Source organism: Oryctolagus cuniculus, chromosome X (assembly GCF_051225735.1).
Source record: "Oryctolagus cuniculus isolate XC-2025 breed Fujian yellow rabbit chromosome X, ASM5122573v1, whole genome shotgun sequence".
Lineage (NCBI taxonomy): Eukaryota > Metazoa > Chordata > Mammalia > Lagomorpha > Leporidae > Oryctolagus > Oryctolagus cuniculus.
The window spans coordinates 74004410-74029714 of record NC_142888.1 but is presented as its reverse complement, the minus strand read 5'-3'; the positions used below and the strand labels follow the sequence as shown (position 1 = coordinate 74029714).

At 39.8% G+C, this 25305-nt stretch overlaps 1 protein-coding gene across 7 annotated transcripts in view; it reads left to right on the top strand.

Moving 5' to 3' along the window:
* The window catches only part of DOCK11 (dedicator of cytokinesis 11), a 209900-nt gene that overhangs the window by 167346 nt on the left and 17249 nt on the right, over nt 1-25305 (top strand). For 5 of the 7 annotated variants that reach the window (XM_089323799.1, XM_089323798.1, XM_002720256.6 and 2 more), the window contains 6 exons: nt 1305-1487; nt 4822-4935; nt 9136-9351; nt 9439-9496; nt 16481-16587; nt 24853-24975. In XM_089323799.1, the coding sequence (XP_089179925.1) occupies nt 1305-1487; nt 4822-4935; nt 9136-9351; nt 9439-9496; nt 16481-16587; nt 24853-24975 (801 nt within the window). The remainder of the gene's footprint in view (nt 1-1304; nt 1488-4821; nt 4936-9135; nt 9352-9438; nt 9497-16480; nt 16588-24852; nt 24976-25305) is intronic. The other 2 variants (XM_089323800.1, XM_051827332.3) reach the window with 1 other exon arrangement.

Below are 25305 nucleotides of genomic sequence, written 5' to 3'. Positions count from 1 at the left end.
AAGTAACATAGGATGGGGTTGGAATAGGGATCTGTAAAGGAGATGAGAGAGCGGTCCCAGAAGCAGGAAGAAAGGCAAAAAAGAATGCTATCACGGAAGCTAAACGAGAAAGGAATTTCAACATTGGCATGAGGTACAGAATAGTCAAATAAGACAACGGGGAAAACGAGTTAATTGAAACTGGCAGTTAGGAAGCCATTGATGATTTTAGGCATTGTCCACTTGGAGAAGTCTGAGTGATGTGCACAGAAGACTTATTGTAGGGATTAACTGTGTTATAATTATGTCTTCTTCCCTCAAATGCTTGTTTTCATACTAGACTATCTTATCCAGCAAGAATTGGTTTAATCTGGAGAAATGGTTGCTGAAGTTTCCCAGGTATCAGTCAGAAAACATTTATTAAACATGCATTTGCTGCATAGCAATGGACTTGGTATTAAAGTGAAATAAAGGAAGCAGATTCCTATAACATGGATTTAAATTCAGGGTTTCCAAGAAACAATATTTTTAAAGGGTGGCCCTCTAGCTTTGCATTCCCTGAAAAACATCCATTGTGTACCCTGAAGCAGCTCACTACTTGCTTGTCCACACATGTAAGCATGGGATATTTTCAGAAGCCTGTGTGATACCTCCATGTGTAGTGTCTTCAACAAAGTCGACTAAACACATTCTTAAAGTCCCAGCCAAGTACTTAGATAGTCACTTTTGTACTCCTCTTCCATGACAAAAATAGATCTTAATTCACACTGTTTATTAGTAGGGGACGTGAGGGTGTATGTGTGTATATATACTTCACGTGTGTGTGTGTGTGTCTTTCACTTGTATCCAATTTTTTATTAAAAGATCAACTTTAACTGTTCGGTATGTTTCAACTGTAATTTTCTCAGCATTTCGAAGTTCATAATACAAGGATCTGTTTAAATATAAAACAAAAGATAACGTAATGCAGATTACCCTTCCCATTTGAGGCCCATCATTTGTCATTTCAGCCATTTATTCATTTAATACATATTACTGAGAACCTACTTACTGTATGTTTCAGTCTATTCTAAGCTCTTCTCATTTCTACAGCATTTATACTCAGTCCCTTTACTTAAATACTGACTTGAATCTGTCATTGACACATGTTGGTCTTTCTGTTAATTAGTTCAGTAACTCTCAAGAGCAGTGCCCTTGCTTATATTGATTTTGTATCTTCCAGGCACGTCACATAGTTTTAGGTGAGGATATGGGAGGCATTTGGTATCTCATTAATTTTATGATTGGGTTTTCAGATACTTATTCCCTGTTTTCCCTGTTTTTAGTTTCCATCAGCCTTCTTCAAAGGTAGAGTAAACATGTGTGCTGCATTTTGTTATGAGGTTTTGAAGTGCTGCACCTCAAAAATTAGCTCAACTAGGAATGAAGCATCTGCACTTTTGTATCTTTTGATGAGAAACAACTTTGAGTACACCAAAAGGAAAACCTTTCTGAGGACACATCTACAGGTCAGTGAAAAAAATCAAAGCCTTTTTTCTCTTCAGCCTTTAGCCTCCTATCAAGATCAGGCTCTCATGCTTCCTTGTCTAGTATAATACCTATTAGTCACCTGTGGCATTCTAGCACCTGAAGTGCCACTAGTTGGAATTGAGATGTGCTGAAAGTATAAAATATCCATTGGTTTCTGAAGACAAAGTATATAAAAACTAAAGTATCCAGGATAGGCATTTGATGCAATGGTTAAGATGCCATTTGGGGTGCCTGCATCCCATATTGGAGTCCCTGATTTGAATCCCAGCTCCACTCTCGATTCCAGCTTCCTGCTAATGCGCACCCTGGGAAGCAGCAGGTGATAGCTTAGGTGTTTGGGTCCCTGCCACCCACGTGAAAGACCCAGATGCAGTTCTGGGCTTCTGGCTTCCATCTGGCCCAGTCCTGGCTTTTGCAGGCAACTAGGGAGTAAACCAGCAGGTGGAAGAGCAGTCTTTCTCTCTTGGGTTAAGAAAAAGATGCAAGATCTTCAAAAAGTTCATAGAAAATGTATATTGTGAAAAATTGCACAGATTTCAAATTCTTTGCACCAAAATGAATTTATTTTTATTTCATTTTTCCATGACCTCAAGGTTCTTTAATACATTAAAATAAATTTCACCTCTCTTTATTTTTTCCATTTATTTTATTTATTCAAGAAATAGGGGAAGACAAGCAAACATTCAGAGAGGTCCGTTTGCTGGTTCATTTTCTAAATGTCTAGGAGCTAGGAACTCAGTCCAGGTCTTCCAGTTGGCTGAGAGGGACCCAACTTGTAGAGCCATCACCTGCTATCTCCCAGGATATGTATTATAAGGGAGCCAGGAACAGGAGCAGAACCAGAACTCAAACCCAGGGACTTTTACGTGGGATGCAGGCATCTCAACCAGTGCACCAAAGACTTGCTCATCTCTGTCTCTTTTTTTAAAGTGGCAACACTCAATTTTCAATTACCTATATGGCTTACATCATATATCTTTTGGACAACATGCTCAAGAACATATATGTTTTAGAGGTATGGGCTCTAGATTGCAGGAGTAACACACAACCTGTGACCTGGAGCAAGTGACTTCCTTAGTCTCTCAGTGACTCAATTTCTTCTAATGTAAAATGGGAGAAAATATTAGAAGCTATTGGGTTAGCATTATGGGACAGTAGGTTAAGCCACCACTTGTGATGTTGGCATCCCATATCAGAGCACCAGTTCAAGTCCGGGCTGCTCTGCTTCTGAGCCAGCTCCCTGCCAATGTGCCTAGGGAGGCAATGGAAAATAACTCAAGGTGCTCTGAGGCCCCTGCCACCTTCGTGGGAGACTTGGATGGAGTTCCAGGCTCCTGCCTTCCCCCTGGCCCAGACCTGGCCTTTATGGCCATAGGTAACAGTAGGTAACACTGTTTGTGGTTAGACTTACTGTTTGTTATACCCACTTACTAAAAAATGAGAAAGGTCTCAAGCTTTAGTGGAAAGCATGGACTTTCTGCCTGGGCTTAATCGTAGCTCAGCTACTTAATTTCTGTGTGACCATAGAGATATTACTCAGTCTGGCTGAACCTACCTCATCTGTAGAAATGAAGCTGAGTATTTCACCTGCAGGTTAACATGAGGGTTAAAAATAACATATGTCTAGTGCCTGTACAATGCCTAGCATACACTAGGCACTTATTATATGATAGCTATTACCCATCCTCTCTGTATTTTTGTGTTTATTTGGTGAAACAACTATGAGCCTAACCACAATTGGAACTTCTTAGCTCAACAGGACTCTGTAGTGTAGGAAATCCCCTGTCATAGTGATAGCTTTACTGCTATGATCTGTCCTGATAGAGTTGTTTGTTGGAGACAGAATCATTAATGAGCAAACTACCAAAAACAACTTGTTGAAAAATGTTATCAGGAAAGTGCAAATCTTAGCCATCTGTTTCCTATGAATGTGCTGTATGTATTTTTGTGTATTAGAGCCAGCCAGCATTACACATTAGATCTTTTACTATTTGTTTTTATATGAGATATCATTTTAATACCCACCTTCCCCAAAACATGGTTCTAAGTGATGTGCCAGTATGCCTGAAATTCCCCTTTTAGAATCCATTCTTTGAGGCTGAAGTTTCAGTTCTTTCAAGTCCTTTATTGAAATATGGATTAATAAATGTGATGACTTAAAACAGTGTCTGACACATATAAGTACTCAATAAAGAGTCCACTAGTATTATTGTGATTATGATCTCTTTAATCCTCATAATAACTCTAGACACTGTTATCATCCCCATTTTTACAAATGAGAAAAGTGAATCAATTACTATAGTAAATAATTGATAAAGTCAAGATTTAATTATTTATTTATTTGAAAGGTAGAATAACAGGAAGGAAGAGGGAGGGAAGGCAAGAAGGAAGAGGGTGGGGGGAGAGAGATCTTCTATCTGCTGGTTTATTCCACAAAACCCTGCAATAGCCAGTGCCGGGGCAGGCTAAAGCCAGGAGACAGGAACTCTATATGCTGCATCTGAGTCTCTCAGTTGGGTGACAGGAATCCAACTACGTGAACCATTATCTGCTGCCTCCCAGGCACATTAGCAGAAAGCTGGCTCAGAAGTGTGGAGTAGCCAGGACTTGAACCAGCACTCCTGAATCCAAAGCTTTGGCTTAATTTACTGTTCTACAATGTTTACCCCTTAAGTCAATATTTGAATCTAAGGCAGTTTGACTCTAGAGTCCTCACTTGACTCCTGCTGTACCATGCTTCTAGGATCAGTGGTAAAGCATCCAGCCATTAACATGCTAGCATGAATTTTTGCCATGTAAGAAAGCCTGAGAGATTAAAATGTACCATAAAAGGCCATTGCATAAACTGCTGTGGGCCCTGTCCAAAAACAAAGAGGGAAGCTGAGGCACTGGACTTGGGAGTCCAGCATACTAAAAACAGCCTAGTGAAAAGGATTGAGAAACTCTGTCATTTATTTCCAACTTTGCTATAGCTACTACCTAGCCAGCATGTTCAAAATGAAGACTTGACCACTTTTGTATCAGATTACTATTCTGGAAACAGTTGTAGATCTAACTGTGCTATGAGCTTTGAAAATTGCTCACATCTGACCAAGAAAGATTCTAGTAAAATTTGAAAGTATGACCTTTGAAGTAGTTGATACTTCAATAGAAGATTTAAAAATCCTCTCGTATGAAGACAACAGATTATGTTAGTACCATTTAGAATTTTTTAGACACATTTCTTGAGTATTTTTATGCTTATAACATGATGAGATTAAACAGCACTGGTTCATAGGCCATTTAAAAAATGATGTTTGTTTCTTCCCACAGATAATAATTGCTGTAAGCCAGCTGATAGCTGATGTTGCACTAAGTGGAGGATCAAGATTTCAGGAGTCTTTATTCATTATCAATAATTTTGCAAATAGTGACAGACCTATGAAGGTATGTTCTTGCATTGAGTAGTAAATTAGAACCTCCTTCACTACCAGGACGTTTACAGTCTTGGAGTGGAATTGTCATTGGATTCACAATTTTTAATGGTTCAGTTTAAGTATTGTTATCCAAAATGCTTAGGACCTCTTGTTTGCAACAAAGTGGATGAAACTGGAAAACATCTTACTTAGTGTAATAAGCCAGTCCCAAAAGGACAAATACCATATGTTCTCCTGACTTGTGATAACTAATAGAGCACCTAAAAGGCAGTCTATAGAAGTGAAATTTACACTTCAAATGCAATGACTTTGAACCACGCTTGACTTGACTGTTGAGGAACTATTTTTTTTTTCATACAATTTGTTGAACTCTTTACTTAGTATAGAGTTAATCTTATGTGTATAAAGTTAATTGAAAATAGATTGTGGTAAAAAATAAGAATGGGAATAAGAGAGGGAAGAAGAACAGGGGTGGGAGTATGGGTGGGAAGAATCACTATATTCCAAAAGTTGTATTTATGAAAAGCATGAAGTTTGTATTCCTTCAATAAAAGTTTTCTGGGGAAAGAAATGCTTAGGACCAGAAGCATTTCACATTTTGGAATATTTGTGTATATATAATGTATATATGTAATACATATAATAACTTGAAAACCAGTAATAATAATTTAGGACCCAATTCTAAACATGAGATTCATTAATTTAAATATACCTTATGTGCCTAGCCTAAAGGTAATTTTTCTCTAATGCTTTTAATACACCTGTGTTTTCACTTTGTGACCCATCACATGAGATCAGTTGTGTAAGTTTCCACTTGTGGCATCATGTCAGCGCTCTGCAAGGTTCAGACTTGGGGCATTTTTGGATTTTGGAGTTTCACATTAGGGATGTACAACCTCTGTAGAGTGAGTAGAATGTGAACTTCATGAGTTGAGGGTTTTGTCTTGTATACCACTGTACTTCTAGCAGATATCAGTATTAGTTGAAAAGATGGGTGGATGGTAGAATAGCTAACAGCTGCCTGATCCTTGGCCAACAGATAAGGAATGGCACAGAAGGGATTCATTATTTGATGGTTTGTTGTGAATTTTGGAAAGCATCTGTTAGCTGATTGTGGCCTGCCATTGCTACTTATTGGCATATCCAAACACAGGCCTGTCACTCTTAAATACCTGTTGGCTGAGGCCAGACCCAAGACCCTGATCACCATTCCTCTTTCTTACCTACCTCTGGGCTTAAAATTATAGCAATGTAAAAATGCATCTCTTGCTTCATTGCATGGAGTGCAGGTCCTGTTCATCAGTGGTAAATGTGTGCAACAAAGGAAGAATCCTTTGCCAGTAGAGGACTTTTCCTCCCTGAGGAATGAATCATCTCCATTCTTGGGAAAGGTCATGGTTTAGCATAATTCGACTATATTGTACAAAATCTGAAAAAAATTAAAAGCTCCCAGTCACAGCATACTTGATGTTTAGGACATGTAGAATCTGTGTACCAAAAAGATATTCCCATAGGAATGTTGCTTACACTGGGGGGAAAAAAACAGAAAACACTGAGTAGTGCCAGGCGCTTTCAGGCTGGGAAAGTTTGCTTTTCAGCCACGTCTGCTGGTTCCCCAAGGGAACAGTATATATTCCAACTAATCCCATGAACACAGAAACAATGTATGCTATTTGTGTTCTTTTACTCATACTCATTTTGCTAGCCATTACCATTGTTAATACCATGTTATCTTGATAGATGAGCAGATTTTTCTACATAAATGGGGCTTGTTGGCTCTCCATGACAGGAAAGCTTTTTCCCTTGACTCATTTCTGAGACGACTTAGTTCTATTCTGTTAAGAGAATCACTAACAAATTCCATTACAAAGTGTATCATTGCTCTACTAAGTAGAAATAACATTATGCTGAGTGAAATAAGCCAATCCCAAAGGGACAAATACCATATGTTCTCCCTGATCGTTGACAACTAACTGAGCACCAAAAAGGAAACCTGTTAAAGTGAAATGAACACTATGAGAAACGGTGACTTGATCAGCCCTCACCCTGACTGTTGATGAGCAACTTAATATGTTATCCCTCTTAGTATTTTTTTTTTGTTTGTTCTACTTAATACTTTTGGTTGAATACTGTAATCAATACACAATTATTCTTAAGTGCTGAAACTTAACTGAAAAGTGATCACTGTTAAATATAAGAGTGGGAATAAGAGAGGGAAGAGATGTGCAATTTGGGACATGCTCAAGCTGACTTACCTCAAACGGTAGAGTTAGAAACATACCAGGGGATTCCAATTCAATCCCATCAAAGTGGCATGTACCAATGCCATCTCACTAGTCCTAGTGATCAATTTCTGTTCACAATTGATCATAATGATAGGACTAAGAACCAAAGGGATCATATAAACAAGAATAGTGTCTGCAAATACTAGCTGATAGAATAAAAAAGGGAGAGAACGATCCAACATGGGAAGTGAGATACACAGCAGACCCATAGAATGGCAGATGTCCTAAACAGCACTCTGGCCTCAGAATCAGCCCTTAAGGCATGCGGATCCGGCTGAAAAGCCCATGAGAGTATTTCAGGCATGGAAAGCCAAGACACTCTGGGGGGGAAAAAAAAAAAAACTAAATGAAAGATCTCCGCGAGTCCGCGAGTGAGATCCCAGTGGAAAGAATGGGTCATCAAAGAAGGAGGTACCTTTCTCTGAAGGGAGGAGAGAACTTCCACTTTGACCATGGCCTTGTCTAAATATGATCAGAGTCAGTGAACTCAGGGGGCTTCCATAGCCTTGGCAGCTCATGACAAGAGCCTAGGGTGATTACTGAGGCCATAAACAAGAGTGTCAACTTGTTAAGTCAACAACAGGAGTCACTGTGCACTTACTCCTCATGTAGGATCTCTGTCCTTAGTGTGCTGTACATTGTGATTTAATGGTATAACTAGTACTCAAACAGTATTTTTCACTTTATGTTTCTGTGTGGGAGCAAACTGTTGAAATCTTTACTTAATGTATGCTAAACTGATCTTCTGTATATAAAGAGAATCGAAAATGAATCTTGATGTGAATGGAAGGGGAGAGGGAGTGGGAAAGGGGAGGGTTGCAGGTGGGAGGGACGTTATGGGGGGGAAGCCATTGTAATCCATAAGCTGTACTTTGGAAATTTATATTCATTAAATAAAAGTTAAAAAAAAAAAGAAAGTAGAACTTCTAGGCAATGAAAAAAAATAAAAATATAAGAAGCATCTTAGTGTATATTATATATACATATATTTTATATATATATATATAATACATATTTATATTTAAAGAGGTCCAGAAGGCAGTTTTTAAAATCGTTGCATCCACATTTTATTATTCACATTAATATATATAAAGCTTCCTAACCCTTCTACCTGCCCCTACTTCATCTTCTTTGAATCACACAGATACTTGTGATTTCTCCAGTGAAGGTTAAGAGGAAGTGATAGGAATTTCATAGGGCCAAAAACAATACTTGGAGAAGTTAATGATCTCTTTAAACCCTTCGGAGTGTTCTGTGATTCATGCCTGCTCATTTGTGTCAACAGAAATGTCTGCAGTGTGGTTTTCACCTTAGCATAGGTGGCAGGTGGCAGAGGCAGTATGCCTGTCAGCATGAAAGAATGACTCAAGAGTACTAGCTCTGCGGCCAGAGTTCCTGGGTGCAAATCCTGTCTCTCCCACTTACCAAACATGAGACTTTGGCCAAGCTGTGTAACTGCTCTGCGCCTCTGTTTTCCCATTGGTAAAGCAAATTATGGTAGTACTTAACTCATGGGTGAGGATGGTTGTAAATATTAAGCCAAGTAAAGCACCCAGACCAATGCCTGGTATGTGTATGCTGTCCATAACTTTTAGTTACTGTTGGAAGTAAACAGCAAACATAGATCACTCCTGTGGCTATAGAGTTCACAAAGGAAGAGCTGAGGTTCAAAGCCAGGTAGCCTGGATCCTCCAAAGGTCATGTTTTTATGTACGATGAATATACTCTTGTAAAGTTTACAGCCTTTGAAACCTGAGCTAGTTACATGTATTGAAAATAATTTAAAACTCTAAATTCAACACAAACAATATCAAGATCTGGAAAAAGAAGTAAAAATAACCTCATATGCCCAGCATTGGATGCCAAAGCTCAGAACCCATTGATAATATTGGTAAACATGTCTTTCTTATTTGTTTTGAAATTAGGCAACTGCTTTTCCTACAGAAGTCAAAGATTTGACCAAGAGAATCCGTACTGTTCTTATGGCCACTGCCCAAATGAAGGAGCATGAGAAAGACCCTGAAATGCTAATTGATCTCCAGTATAGTCTAGCCAAGTCCTATGCAAGCACTCCAGAGCTCAGAAAAACCTGGCTTGATAGCATGGCGAAGATTCATGTAAAAAATGGAGATTTTTCAGAGGTGACTACTTCAGATTTTGTTCTAAACATGACGCTTCCAAACCCCTTGGGTACATTCTGACAGCTTTCCTCTGTCATCCTTTTTCAGGCTGCAATGTGTTATGTCCATGTAGCAGCTCTGGTTGCAGAGTTTCTTCATCGAAAAAGTAAGATATTCCTGTTCTTAGAAATGGGGGAATTTCAGTGAACACAATAGCTTTTATCTTTGTAGCTTACAAGTCTGAATTGAGCTCTGAAAAATATATCCACCTTTGGCCTCATGAAATGGTAAGCAGAAGTTGTTACATAGAAGACTGGATTGTTCATTTTGCCTTCTGTTTCCATTAGAAGCTACGAGAATAGGTTAAATAGTACAGGACCAGGCCTGATGCCCACTGTTTATTTTCCAAGACTGTCTCCCTGGAAGACTGCCACAAATTAAATTCTTCTCAGGGCTCATGAGCAGCGCAGGATAATACAGATCACTTGTTTTCCCCTCAGCGTCACCAACAACTGTCCACAGCTTCTATCTCCCCGGCTACTTCAGTGCAGTGGTATTTGGATATTAAAAGGGAGTCATACCCTTGAAGGGCATGAGGATCCAACAGCTCTGGATTCCTAAGTCAACACTCCTAATTCAGGAAGCTGCCTGAAAACTTAGTATCAGTGACTACTGTAACTATGCAAATAGTAAACAGCTGAGTTACCTGTAAAAATCAATTGGCAGTGCAGATTGTAATCAAGAAATCTACCCCTCTCTCACACAGTGTCCATGTTACTTTTTTAAAGGCAGTCAATAACATTAAGGCAAAATGAAACCAACCTGTGGGAATCATATCACTCTGGCTTTGACTATGGGAACGAAAATCATGCTTTTTTTTCTTTATTTACAGAATTACAACAGTTAACTGTTTCCTTCATTTTATATCCAACACTCAGTGATTACCTCATACACGACACCCATGTGGACAATCTCTCTCTAAAAAGATACTCCCCAAATATCACAATTAAACTATAGATTCATCTTAATTATGTTTTATTTATTTTTATTTTGTTTATCTGAGAGACACACATACCCTCCTTCTCTTCTTCCTCCTCCTCTCCCTCCCACCTACTGGTTCACTCCCCAAATGCCTACAACAGCCAGGGGCCAAAGCCAGGTCTTCCATGTGGATAGGGAAAAACAATTACTTCAGCCATCATCTGCTGCCTCCAGGGTTCACACCAGTAGAAAGCTAGAGTCGGGAGCACAGGCAGGACTCTCCAGGCATTCCAATGTAGGATACAGGCATCACAAGCAGCATCCTCACTGGTAAGCCAAATGCCTGCCCTTGTGACATGCTTCAACAAGCGAAAATAGGGTTTTTAACTCGTCAGTTTAAGGAGCTGGCACTGTCGTGTAGTAGGTTAAGCGGTGCCAGCATCCTATCTGTGTGTCGTTTTGAGTCCTGGCTGCTCCACTTCCGATCAGCTCCCTGCTAATCTCAAAGTGGTTGGTGTTTTTTTAAAGACTTTATCCTTCACAAAAATCAAAGAGCCCTTCACTAAGGAAAAAATGTTTTGCACTTTAAACAAAAAATTTTAAATTTAAAAGTAGTTTGTAAATTTATTTATAGGGCCCATCTATTTTTTAAAAAGGTTTATTTATTATTTATTTTAAAGGCAGAGTTACAGAGAGGCAGAAGCAGAGAGACAAAGAGAAAGGTCTTCCATCCGCTGGTTCACTCCCCAAATGGCCGCAACGGCTGGAGCTGTGCTGACCCAAAGCCAGGAGCCTGGAGCTTCTTCCGGGTCTCCCACGGGGTGCAGGGGCCCGGGGATTGTGCCATCCTCCACTGCTTTCCCAGGCCATAGCAGAGAGCTGGATCGGAAGTGGAGCAGCCGGGACTAGAACCAGCGCCTATATGGGATACCGGCATTGAAGATGGTGGCTTTACCCGTTATGCCACAGCGCCAACCCCCAGGATTTAAAAAAAAAAATAATAATTCTCTCTTTTGATTGGTTGCCTAAGCAGGCAAGAGCTTGAGGGCCCCTGCCCCAGGAGCAGCACCAGTGAGGGACCTTTTCTATGTCCTTTTCTTCACTGTTTCAGGCAAAGACCTGAAGGAGGGAGAAAGGTAGGCAGTGCTCCCTGCTCCACCCTCTGACTTCTTCTGAATCTGAGTTCTGGCTTTTTTTTTTTTTTTTTTTTTAACCAGAGAGACTTGACAGGTTCTCATTCTCTTGCCTTTGCTTAAGTCACCTCTAAGTGGTGATGGGTACTGCGTGTTATTCCACCCACTCCCCCACCAAACGTAAACTCAAAAATAAGTCAGAATTTCCTCATTTCTTGCTTCATCTGGGAACCTCAAAGTTTCTAAGCCATGTTGTCTGGGGGCTAGATTTTTATATACTTCACATTCTTCTCTCTTTATTCCTTAGAGAGGGGACAACTCTTTTCCCCAGGGAAGACAAGAGTCAAGTGGCTGCATTCTTTTACCACCACAAAGCATCCTAGGTTCAGCACAGCTTCAGGCCTGCAGAAAGCACCCACCCCATTCCTTATAGGGTAATGTTCTTTTCTATCAACAGTCGACAGCGGTCTGTTCCTCCAAGCCCTTCCCTGCTCTATCCTCAAGGTAGTGGTTGCCACCTGGCCAGTTTCCATCTTGCTTTCCCTAAAGTAGCAGTCAGAAATATGCAAGGGCAAGAACCCAAGTCAAATACCAGAACAACTGATAGCAAAGTCTCCAGGAATAGCTTATACAAGGCCATATCGGTTGGTGCAGACTCTCATCAAGCTGATGCCCCCCTTCTGCTGAGAGATATACACTAGCCAAGTCCAGGCTCAGCACTTGTTTCCCTGCAAATCTTTCTAGAACTAAAGGAATTTGGAATTTTCCCCAAGTACTTTAAGACCCCGATAAACAAAAAGGTTCTGAGGTCATTGGATATTGGCGAGTGTTGATAACTTAAGCATAAAAAGGGAGAGGTATATTCTTCTCTAGGTGTAGATACGTCATCAGGCGCATAAATTGAGAACGCATTTAGCAAGAACAGTAGACTCAGAAGCTAATAATCTACAGCAGATGTGGACAACACATCCCAAGAGTGAGTGTTGCCTTCTTGGTTGCTGAAAACAAATAATAATTTGCCTTACTTTACTTAACAATATTCACCAGAAGACTCTCTCCCAAGATGCATTTAACCTCATCTGATCTCAGGCTTAGAGATATATGCCTTTCTTTGTCCTTCCATAAAATCGTGGTACTGTAGAGAAACCCCAGATTTAGAACTAACTTAATAATCCCTTCTGAACAAGACAGAAGTTTTCTGCAGTCCTGCAGCTAACTGCCTAAGGCCTCCAGAGATTGATCTACACCTCTTCACTCAGGTCTCTGGCCTTCTTTACTGCCTATCTCTTGATTTCCTAGCAGTGATAAAGTAGAATGTTTTCCTCTAAATTTCAAAAATTTCCCCTAAGGCACTGCTCTTTAAAGAGTGTCACCAGACCAGTTGCTGTAACTGGTTTGCAACAAGATAAGGAGTATTATCCTGAATGTAAATCAGCCTTATCACCGTTAGTAAAATGTTTGCAATTGAAAGACTATTGTAGAAGGAAATAAGGAATTGATTTATATCTTGGTTCAAGTACCTTATCTTGTAGTCCAGTGCTTTAAATAGAACCCTCTAGAGGTCCCTAGAGGGCTGTAACAGCACATTTCATACATTCTTCAGAAATAAAGCCTGTTATATTCTATCTTCAGAACTTGTATTACCCAACTCCTCTGAGCAAAAATGACCCTAATATCCAGTGAGTCAAAGTAAATATCACTTACGTTTCTGCCTCTCTTTCTTCCTTTGCAAATGTTTTTCCCCTCTTAAAAAGCACTTCACAATAATCCCATCTTTGCCCCACCAGACTTCATTTCTCTCTCATAGAAATGTGGTGCTCACTCGGTAACTCATGTTCTACTAGGCATTTTGCCCAGCAGATGTATGTCTACTTAGATTTCGACAAGGACACTTGGCAAGATCCAAGCGTTGATACATGACCTTTTTTCTACCAGAGTTCTGAGGAATCCCTTCAACATGTGATCTGGCCTTCTTAAACCTCCTTTTTTTCCTTCTGTGATCTCTAACCACAAGAAGATGGCCAGCTAGTTAGTTGTGAGAAAAGTTATTATTTCTAATTGGCACTATTAGAGAGTTTGGGGGACAGTAGATTTCAACTGCTACTTGTTCCCATTGTAGCCAGCCACTATCAAAAGGAAACCTTTTCATGTAGTGACAGATATTGTTATAAGGAGGCTGAATTTTCCTTGAACTCTAAAAGTGACAGCCCACATAGATGATAAAGATAACTACCACAGAATTGTTTGGACCTGTTCCCCTGTCCAAAATCTATAGGACAACCATAAGGGCTTCTATCCCTGGCCTCCTGCTTGGCGATACCAACATAGTCCATAGTCCTATGACTATTGTTCTCAGCTTGAGTTGACTTTCTACTTCCTAGAGGACCAGGTTGCAACAATTATTTTATTCTATCTTGAGAAAGTTTGTTTATCAGTAAGCTTATTTCGTAATAATAATCCACTGAATACTTTTTTTTTAACTTTTATCTTTTTGGGGCCAGTGTTGCATCACAGTGGGTTAAGCCGCTGCCTACAATGCCAGAATTCCATATGAACACCTCTTGTGGCTCAGCTCCCTGCTCATACACCTGGGAAGGCAGCAGAACATGGTCCAAATACTTGGGCCCCTGCCACCCATGTGGGAACCATGGATGGAGCTCCTGGCTCCTGCCTGGCCCAGCTCTGGCTGTTGCCACCATTTGGGGAATGAACCAGAGGATAAAGATTCTCCCTCTCCTCCTCCCTCCCTATCTACCTTTCTCTCCCCCTACCCCATAAGTGTGTCTTTCAAATACATAAATCTTTAAAAATGTTTAATGTTTTTTTTATTTGGAAGGTGGATACAGAGACAGACAAAGATCTTTCCATCTATTGATTCAGTTTCCAAATGCCTGCAATAGTGGCAGGCTGAAGCTAGGAGCCTGGAACTCAATCCAGGTCTTCCATGTGGGTGGCAGGGCTGAAATGCTTAAGCCATCACCTTCTGCCTTCCAGAGTGCACATTAGCAGGAATCTGGAAGCAGTAGCAGAGCCAGGACTCAAACCCAGGCACACTGACAGGGGATGCAGGTGCCCCAAGCAGCATCTGTCTTTTTTTTTTTTAAGATTTATTTTATTTATTTGAAAGCATTACACAGAGAGAGGAGAGGCACAGAGAGAGAGAGGTCTTCCATCTGCTGGTTCACTCCCCAGTTGGCCTCAACAGCTGGAGCTGTGCTTATCTGAAGCCAGGAGCTTCTTCCCAGTATCCCACGCGGGTGCAGGGGCCCAAGGACTTGGGCCATCTTCTACCGCTTTCCCAGGCCATAGCAGAGAGCTGGATCGGAAGAGGAGCAGCCGAGACTCAAACCAGCGCCCATATGGGATGTCGGCACTGCAGGTGGTGGCTTTACCTGCTACACCACATCGCCAGCCAATAGCATCTGTCTTAATTGCCGCACCAAACACCTGTCTCCACTGAGTACTTCTTATATTGCTAGACTCTGTACTAAACACTTTACATATTATTTAATTCTCAACATGTAGCTATTATTATCCTTCCCAACTGCTGGCTCATTCCCCAAGAGCTCACAGGAGCTGGGAATTCAGTCAGAGTCTCCCACATGAGTGGCACAAACCCAATCACTTCTGCATTAGCGGAAGCTGCAGTCAGGAGGTAGAGCCAGGGATTGAAATCAGGTACTCCAAGGTGGGACACAGATGTCCTAGCCAGCGTCCTAACTACTAAACCCACCCCAGCAGACAGACTTTTTTACAGTCCCAGGGAGATAAATATATCCAAAATCACATAGAAATTACTAGAGTTGGGTCATTCTAATTCCAAAGGCTACAATTCTTCAATGCCCCCATGCTGTTTTTCCAAGGATGCTTTATTCCTACTATTTGTTTTATTTCCCACCTCTCTCACAAGAGGTTAAGCCTCTTAAAACAGTTCATTCTTTCCTCAGTTCCCAGTGAAATTAAGCACTGGATATGGTTACAAAAAATCATTCATTGGTTACCTGATAAGTGCTTGCCTCCTTTTTTAGATGACAAACGACAGATGTACACAGGATCCGAGTTTCAATAAAAATTTGTAGATCACTGTAGGGGAACATATACACTAGCAATTGAAGACGATGCATAGCCAAAGATTGAGACTTAGTTGTGGGCCAGCATGGCGCGGGCAGTTAAAACCATACCCTCTGACACAGCTTCCCATATCAGATTATTGGTTTGAAGCCCAGCTATTCTGCTTCCCACCCAGCTCCCTGTTAATGTGCCTGGGAAGGCAGCAGAAGATGGCCCAAGTGCTTGGGCCCCTGCCTCCCATGTGAGAGACCCAGATAGAGTTCCAGGCTCTAAGCTTTGGCCTGGCACAGACCTGGCTGCTGCAGGTATTTAAGGACTGAAGATCCATCTCTGTGTCTTTCTCTCTCATTCTGTCACTCTACCATTTAAGTAAATAGATCTTTTTTTAAAAAGACAATGTGTATGTAACTTGATCTCACTTTTTAGTTAAAAAAGCTGAGAGAATATGTAGGGGAGGGACTGACATTGTGGCATAGCATGTTAAGCTGCTGCCTGCAATACCAGCTTCCTATATGGTCACCAGTTCATGTCCCAGCTGCTCCACTTCTGATCCAGCTCCCTTCTAATGCACCTGGCAAAAGCAGCAGAAGATGGCCCAAGTGTTTGGGCCCCTGCCACCCATGTGGGAAACCCGGATAAAGCTCTTGGCTCCTGGCTTTGCCTTAGCTCAGCCCTGGCTGTTGCTGCCATTGAGGGAGTGATTCAGGAGATGGAAGCATGCCTGCCCATTCCCACCCCCCATGACTGTGACTTCCAAATAAATAAACAAATAAAACTTTTTTTAAAAAATAATATGTAAGAGATAGAAATAATTTGTAAAATCATTTTTGTAACTGAAAATGGTACTTATGACCTTGATCCTTACTAGAACATCTGTGTTTATTAAAAAAAGTTAATTCCTTGAAAGTTCTTTGTTATTTACCAAGCATTTTATAAATTAATCCTGCTGCTTTTTATTCACACAGAATTATTCCCTAATGGATGTTCAGCCTTCAAGAAAATTACTCCCAATATAGACGAAGAAGGAGCAATGAAGGAAGATGCTGGGATGATGGATGTTCATTATAGTGAAGTAAGATTCCAGGGCCTGCATTGCCACTTATATAAGTTTTACTTCTTAACATTATTTATAATTTTTTTTAAAAAAAATACAGCTCACTTAATTTTCAGGATAACTAAATCTTAATGAAATTTCCCAGGGCAGAGGAGTCTCTTTTTAGCATGTAGAGCCCTGTCTCTGGAACTGTTTGCATTGTCCATTTTTTTTAAAGCATTTATCTATTTGAAAGGCAGAAGGAAAGGCAGAAATCTTCTATCCACTGTTTTCATTCCTCAAATGGCCACAACAGCTGGTGCTGGTCCAGGTAGAAGCAGGAGCCCAGAACTCTATCCTGGTCTCCCACATGGTCGTAGTACTTGGGCCATCAGCTGCTGCCTCCCAGGCGCATTAGCAGGGAACTGGATAGGAAGTGGAGCAGCCAGGACTCTGAACTGGCCCTCTAATATGGACTGCCAGTATCATAAGTGGTCGCTTAACTCACCATGCCACAACAGCAGCCCCTGAGAGGTGTATTTGAGGAACAGTAAGTGGATCCTATTGGCAAAACCAGTGGGTTCATATAGAGAAGAGTAGTAATCAAGGCCAGATTTTAAGAAACTGAATGCTTGAGATTTATTCAGTAGAATATTAAATCGCTGTCAAAGGTTTTTGAGCAGGATAACAAGAAGATTAAAGCAAGGAAGAGGAAAGGCTAACTTCGTGATATAGTGGTAAATATATTGGAAGTGGATAGAAAGGGGCTGGAGGCAGAGGCTAGAGGTTGGGCTGCCCTAACTGTGCAGATGTGAGGCAGTTAGGGTGTAAACCAGGATTGTGAAAGATTGAGGAAACACTGTGAGGAAAGAAGGCAGACTTACTGGCTAAGGTTTCACATTTGGATATTAAAGAAAACTCATAAATGCATAGTTTTGTGGGAAAGACTATAAATTTTGTTTTCTCAAAATGGAAATAACCGTCATGCCATTAGAAATGCAAAACTGAATCTAAGGGGAGAGATCAGAGTTGGAAATGCACATCTGGAAGTCATATTCTTGTGAGAACTGAAACAGGGTAAGTATAGGTCATAATGTACCAAGTGAAAACCAGAGATCCAAGGACTGAGCCATGGAAAAAAGTTGAGCTGAGAGTGGGAACATGAATAAGACACAGAAAAGCACAGCTGGAGGGGTTGTAGTCCCCCAAATTACGGTTTTTGTAAGTCAAGTGCTGTCATTGACCTACTTGGCAGTGAAGTTTCAGGTTGGCAAGCTGGTTATTACCAACTATTGAACCTGAAGCAGTAGACATTTAAAGCATGTTTGCTGTATTAATTGATTACAACAGAATCAAGATATTTGAATTTTCATCCCAGCCCAATTTTTTTGTTGTGAATCCATGGGCAAGTTAATTTCCTTTTCTCAGAGGTTTACCGGTTGATATCAGGAAGACTCTGGAGATTTAATGAGAGATAAGTGAACTTACAGCCTTGCCTTTTACACAGCACCTTCAACTTATTCATAAAAATTGCCTGAGTCTGCCCTTCCTGTTCTCAAGGAGAATAGCAACTGTTCTTATTACTCAGGACTATGTCAACATATTTGTTGGAATTGTTTGGTGTTCTACATTAGTAATTTACACATATTATTATTTGATGTATACAGATAGCATCATGTTTGACCAAATGGCATTTTTATATTTCAGTTTACCTAATAAGACTTCATGCTCATTCCCTAGATTATGAAAAACAAACCTGACACTGATTTATAAGCACTATTAAAATGAAAAATACAGACTGGTATTTGTTTAGCACTTGTATTTAAATACATGAATTAAACCAGTAATAGTGAAATCTAATTTGTTTCTAAAAATATATTTCTAACTTGATTTGAAATAGCTAAGACATAATTAACAATAAAATGTATGAACTGTACTTTTTTTTAATATTTATCTATTTATTTGAAAGTCAGAGTGACAGAGAGATCTTTCATCTGCTGGTTCACTCCCCAAATGGCTGCAATGGCCAAGGCTGGGCCAAGCTGAAGCCAGGTACCAGGAACTTCTTCCAGGTCTCCCATGTGGGTGCAGGGGCCCAAGCACTTGGGCCATCCTCCACTGCCTTCCTAGGCATTAGCAGGGAGCTGGATTGGAAGTGGAGCAGCTAGGACTTGAACTGGCACCCATATAGGATGCTGGCACCACAGACAGCAGCTTAATCTGCTGTGCCACAGTGCACAGAACTGTATATCTGTTCAGTTTGATGAATTTTGCTAATTGTATACAGCCATGTAACCTGTGGCCAGAAGCAAGATATAGAACACATCCATTACTCTGGGAAAAGTTCCTTTGGGCCTATTTCCAGTCATTTCCTCCACCCTCAGCATGTTATTTCTATCACCATAGTTTGGATGTCATAAAAATAGAATCAGGAACAGATGTTTAGCCTTGCAGTCAAGGCACCTGAGTCCCACATTGTAGTGCCCGGGTTTGATTCTATGCACTGACTCCTGACTCCAGCCTCCTCCTAATACAGATCCGTGGAGGTGGTAGTGATAGCTCAAGTCATTGAGCTGCTGCAACCCACATGGGAGACCTGGATTCAGTTACCAATTTCTATTCCCTGAGAACTTTCTCTCTGCCACTCAAATAAGTAAAAAAAAAAAAAAAAAAAAAAACACACAACGCACAGTATGTACCCTTTGATATATGGTTTCTTTTGCTTAACCTAATGTTTTTGAAATTCTTCCATTGTGAACTGTATCATAAGTTTTTTCTTTTACATTATTAACCAATACTCCATTGTTTTGATACATGATTTTACAATCAATTCTGCTGTTGATGGATTTTGGATTGTTTCTAGTTTGAGGCCTTTATGAATTAAGGCTGTTTTAAACATTCTTATCTATGATCTTTGGTTGACACATGCTTTCATTTCTCTTGGGTAAATACCTAGGAATTCAAATACTAGATCTTAGGGAAGATACAGATTTAACTTTATAGGAAATTGTCAAAGAGTTTCTCAAAGTGATTGAATCCCTTTGTACTCCTACCTGCAGTGGATAAAAGTTTCAGGTGCTCAACATCCTCACTAACATCTGATACTGTTAGTCTTTTTAAGGAAATTTTAGCCATTCTATTAGGCATGAATAAGTATCTCATTGTGGTTTTATTTACATTTCCCTAGTGACTAATGCTATTTAGCACTTTTCATATGTTTTTCAGTATCTTGTGTATCATCCTTTGTGAAATATTTAAGTCATTTTTCCATTTTTTGAAATTGTACTGTTCACTTTATTGGTTTTAGAGAGTGCTTTCTATGTTCAGGTACGTGCACTGCAAATTTATTTACCAGTTATTGGCTTGTTTATCGGTTTTCTTAATTGTGTCTTGTTGAACAGAGAGTTTTGGTTTTGGTGGAGTCTAATTTATCATTTTTAAATGGTTCTTTTTTTGTATTTATTCAAAAAAATCTTTACCTACCTCAAGATTGTGACAGTATTTTTCTGTGTTTTCTTCTTTGTTTCTGAGTTTTTTTTTAGTATATAATATACCTAATTAAGCATGCAATGATACAGAGATCAAGGTCAGTTTTTGTATAGATAGGTATTTAGGTGGTCCACACCATTTGGAGAAAGTAGGGCTTCCTTTTGCCCCATTGACTTTACTTTGGTACCTTGGTCGTATTTTAAATTCATCAAAATGTATGTAGGCTATTTCTGGACTGTACCAGTGATTTATTTGTCTACCTTTTTGCCAGTATCACACCATCTTGACTACTGTAGCTTTATAATAAGCTTTGGAATCAGGTAGTGTTATCCTCCAGCTTTATTCTTTTTCAAAGTTATTTTGACTATTTTGTATCCCTTACATTTCCTTATAAAATTTAGAATCATATTTTCTGTTTCCTCAAAATAGTCTGTTGGAAGTTCTTTAAGGACTTTTGTTAAATTATTATATTGCTACTTGAAGGATGCAGAGCTTAATAATACTGAGTTTTCCAGTCAGTAAACACTTATTTAAATCATCCCTAAATTCTTCCTGAAATATTTTGTAGTTTTCAGAGAAGTCTTCTATCAGATTTATTGGTAGATGTTTGGTGTTTTGGAACTGTTGTAATTAATTGCTTGTTTTTTCTATTCTTTCAATATATTGTTGCTGGTGTATAGAAATATAAATGATTTTGTATGGTGACCTTATATCCTGCAACCTTGTTAAATCCACTTAACTACTAAGTTTTTTCAATGGTACTTCAAAAAGTGTGTGAAAACTGAAATTAAAAGATTTTATCTCTTTCTGTCACTTGAAAAAAAATTTGCAAATAAGTTTATTTTAGTTCAAAAACACTTGGAATCAGGCCGGCGCCACGGCTCACTAGGCTAATCCTCCGCCTTGCGGCGCCAGCACACCAGGTTCTAGTCCTGGTTGGGGCGCCGGATTCTGTCCCGGTTGCCCCTCTTCCAGGCCAGCTCTCTGCTGTGGCCAGGGAGTGCAGTGGAGGATGGCCCAAGTGCTTGGGCCCTGCACCCCATGGGAAACCAGGATGAGTACCTGGCTCCTGCCATCGGATCGGCGTGGTGCGCTGGTTGCAGCGCGCCGGCTGCGCCAGCCATTGGAGGGTGAACCAATGGCAAAGGAAGACCTTTCTCTCTGTCTCTCTCTCTCACTGTCCACTCCTGCCTGTCAAAAAAAAAAAAAAAAAGAAAAGAAAAGAAAAACACTTGGAATCAAGGTACACAGGGGTCCTCACAAATTCCATGGAAAATGCAGTATTATGAATAAACTATACATGGATTTCAAAAGTTTTGCAGCAAAATAAACTTACCTTTTAGTTCCATTTTCCACACATTTTTGAAGTACCCTTGTGTATTCCTCGGGGTTTTCTACATACACAATCATGCATCCTACATAGAAAGACAGCTTTACACTTTGTTATCTGTATGCCTTTTTCTTGCATTACTGCACTGGCATACTGTTGACCAGGAGTGGTGAGCTCAGACATTTCTAGATTTGTTCCCAATCTTAGGATAAAAGTCTTTAGCCTTTAGGTTTTTAGTAGATCCCTGTTAACAGATTTCAAGGTCTCTTCTATTCCTTATTTCCTGAATTCCTTTTTTAATTTCATGAAGATGTGTTGAGATTTTTTTCAAGTTGATAGAGATAGCATTTTCTTCTTATATTCAATTTATGTTAATTTTTAACTAATTATAAATCAACTTTACATTCCAGGATAAACCCTATTGGTTTTTTTATTGCCTTTTTTTCTAAAGAGATTTATTTATTTATTTATTTATTTGAAAGGCAGAGTTACAGAGAGGCAGAGGTAGAGAGAGAGAGTGAGAAAGTCTTCCATCTGCTGGTTCACTCCCCGAATGGCCACAATGGCTGGAGCTGGGCCAATCTGAAGCCAAGAGCTTCCTCCAGGTCTCCCATGCGAGTGCAGGGGCCCAAGGACTTGGGCTATGTGCTGCTTTCCCAGGCCATAGCAGACAGCTGGATTGGAAGTGGAGGAGCCAGAACTCAAACTGCCACCCATATGGGATGTGGGCATTGCAGGCTGTGATTTTACCTGCTACTCCACAGTGCCGGCCCCTGTAATTGTTTTTTAAAATTTATTTATTTATTTATTTGAGAGTCAGGAAGAGAAGAGCAGAGAGAGAGGGAGAGGGATAGAGACACAGAACAAACTCCATTCCATTGGTTCACTCCCCAAATGCTGCAATAATAAGGACTGGGCAGGCTGAAACCAGGAGCCAGGAACTCAATCCAGGTGTCCCACCTAGGTGGAAGGAATCCAATTGCTTGAACCATCACCACTGCCTCTCAGGATCTGCTTTAGCAAGAAGCTCTAGTCAGGTATTGAACTGAGATACTCTGATATCAGAGTTTTTAATTAGGCCACTAAATGTTAATATTCAGATACTCTATCCTGGAAGCAACGTTTATTGAACAACTGTTACCACTATACTAGTTGTTGAAGAAACCAATATAAATAAGATAATGTCCCTACTCTTGAAGAGTCACAGCATATTTGAAAGTCTGATACATAATGTAGAAATAATATGCAAATATAGTGATATTTACCTGAAAATTGGAGGATTAGGACAATGGTATCTAGTGTCTTGCCTACCCTGTGTTGAACAAAAGAATGATTTTAGAAAAGGTGATACCTAAACTGTTATATAGATTTACCAAAGGACATGAATTAAAAGAGGGTATAGCAAGAACAAAAGCACAAAACTAAGACACACCGTGGTATCTCAGGGGAACTACTGGTAATTCACTGTTGTTGGAACATAAATACAAGACTCGGCATTATGAATGATGAGATTATACAGGTATTGGTCAGATCAGTGTATGCCTTCGGTTCCGGATGAAGGAACTTATCCTTTGCTCCATGAGTGATGGGGAGCCATTGCCAGATATTAAGAAGGAACAAGTGACATGTTCAAGTTTGTATTTTAGTAAGAACCCTGTGGCAGGTGTGTCAAAGATGTATTTGGAAAGTGCCAAGGCTGTAGACAAGAAGATCAGTTAAAAAAAAATCAACAAAGTCTTGAACCTTACCAATGACTGTAGAAATGGACAGGAAGCGTCAGATTTGGGAAATATTTAGGAAGTAATATTGATAAGACTTGGTGGTGAAGTCATTAGAAGATATGAGAAAAATGAGAACATTATTAACTTACTAGGTGTCTTTGTCCATTTGGGCTGCTGTAACAAAGTACTGTGGACTAGGTAGCTGAAATTTATTTGGCAAAATCCTGGAAGCTTGGAGGTCAAAGGTCAAGGTACCAGCAGATTTGGGCCCATTTCTTAGTTCTCACTGTGTCTTCACATTGTAGAAGGAGTGAGTGAACTAGCACCCCAACCTCCTAATAACCATCATATTTAGGAGTTAGGATTTTCATGTAGGAATTTGGTGGAGGCACAAACATTAAGGCCATAGCATCCCACTGCCATAACAAAAACCTACAAGCTGGGTGGCATAGAACAGTAGAAATTTATTCTCTCATAGTTCTAGAGCCTAGAAACCGGAATTCAAGGTCAGCAAGGCCATACTCCCTCTGAGACTCCAGGTAGAAACCTTCCTTGTCTTGTGGTAGCTCTTGATCCTTGCTGCTACATCATTCCACTGAGCTTTTGTAGTCACATGATATTTTCCCTGTATTTGTCTTTTTATAAGTATGACCCAACTTACTCCAGCATGCTTTATCTTAACTAATTACATCTGCCATGACCCTATTTTCAAATAAATTTACATTCTGAGATGCTAGGGATTTGGAGTTCAACTTAACTTTCTTTTTATTTCAACCCATAACAGCATGAAGTCAAAACTACCCTTAGTTTTCTAGCTAAGGTTTTATGGGGTTTTGCTTCTGGCTACATATGAAACACAATGAAATAGCTAGAAAAAGATTAGATTGTCTAAAGGACCCACAAGAAAAGCAATTAAACCTCTATTTCCTTCCCAGGCCATTGTAGAGAGCTGGATTGGAAGTGGAACAGCTGGGACTTAAACTGGCATCCATGTGGGATGCTGGCACTGTAGGTGGCAGTTTTACCCACTACACCACAGCACTGGCCCCAGAAAAAGTCATTTTTAGTGATCAGTTATTTAGGTCTGAAATGCATGTCCTTAAGATGGAAACACGCTGTTTAAGGTTTGGCTAGCACAGTTAATTGGCTTCATGTTTTTATTGTTGCTGAAAACATGAAATGATGATTCACAAAATAGTTTTATAGAAGCTGTTATCATTCGAGCAGGGTGGAAGATCCCTATCATTCTCACTAATTTTAGAACCAATAGTCAGGAAAGGAGATCTTTTCCAAAATTGCATCATTTTAATAAACACCTAAATTACTAACATAATGGCTTGAAAACATTGTCATAATTTTTTAAAACCAATGTTTTGTATAAATGTACTTTGAATGTAATAGTGAAATAGACATAGGCTTAATGGAATTGATTCTGCTAGACATTTGGACATCCTCAATTTGGATGATGTATTCCCTTTTAAAGATACTCCTTATTGATGTGTTACCATCCAGAAGTACACTTAACATCTTCATTATGCGAGTACACAAATAATGGGCATTATAGTCAATGTTAATTTAATATTTTAAGAAATGAAAATATCTCCATTATTTGACCTAGAAAACAGGCACACAAGTATACTCCTGTGCATTTAATAGAACTTAGTACCTTCTGTTTGTATTGTAATAAGTTGAAGTGGTTCCAAATGTATCTGTCCAAAATCCTAAAACTATTTAATTCTTGTTTGGATTGTTCTCTGAATGCAGGAAGTTTTGCTGGAGTTACTAGAACAATGTGTGGATGGCTTATGGAAGGCAGAACGTTATGAAGTAATTTCTGAGATTTCCAAGTTGATCATTCCCATTTATGAGAAACGTCGTGAGTTTGAGGTAGGCGATTTAAACAGTTTCATCCTTGACATATATAGTGTGCTTTGTTCCTGGTAAAAACAGTAATATATGTTACTATTACTGTGTGTCCTTTGAAGAATATAAAGTTCATTATAGTATGCCATTTTTATTTCCTCCTGCAATATAGATATCGAGGGGTCAGTATTGTGGCACAGGGGGTTAAGTTGCCACTTATGACATCAGCATCCCATATCGGAGCACTAGTTTGAGTCCAGGGCAGCTGCACTTCTGATCTAGCTCTCTGTTAATGTGCCTGAGAAAACAGCAGATGATGGCCCAAGCACTTGGGCCCTTGCCACCCATGTGGGA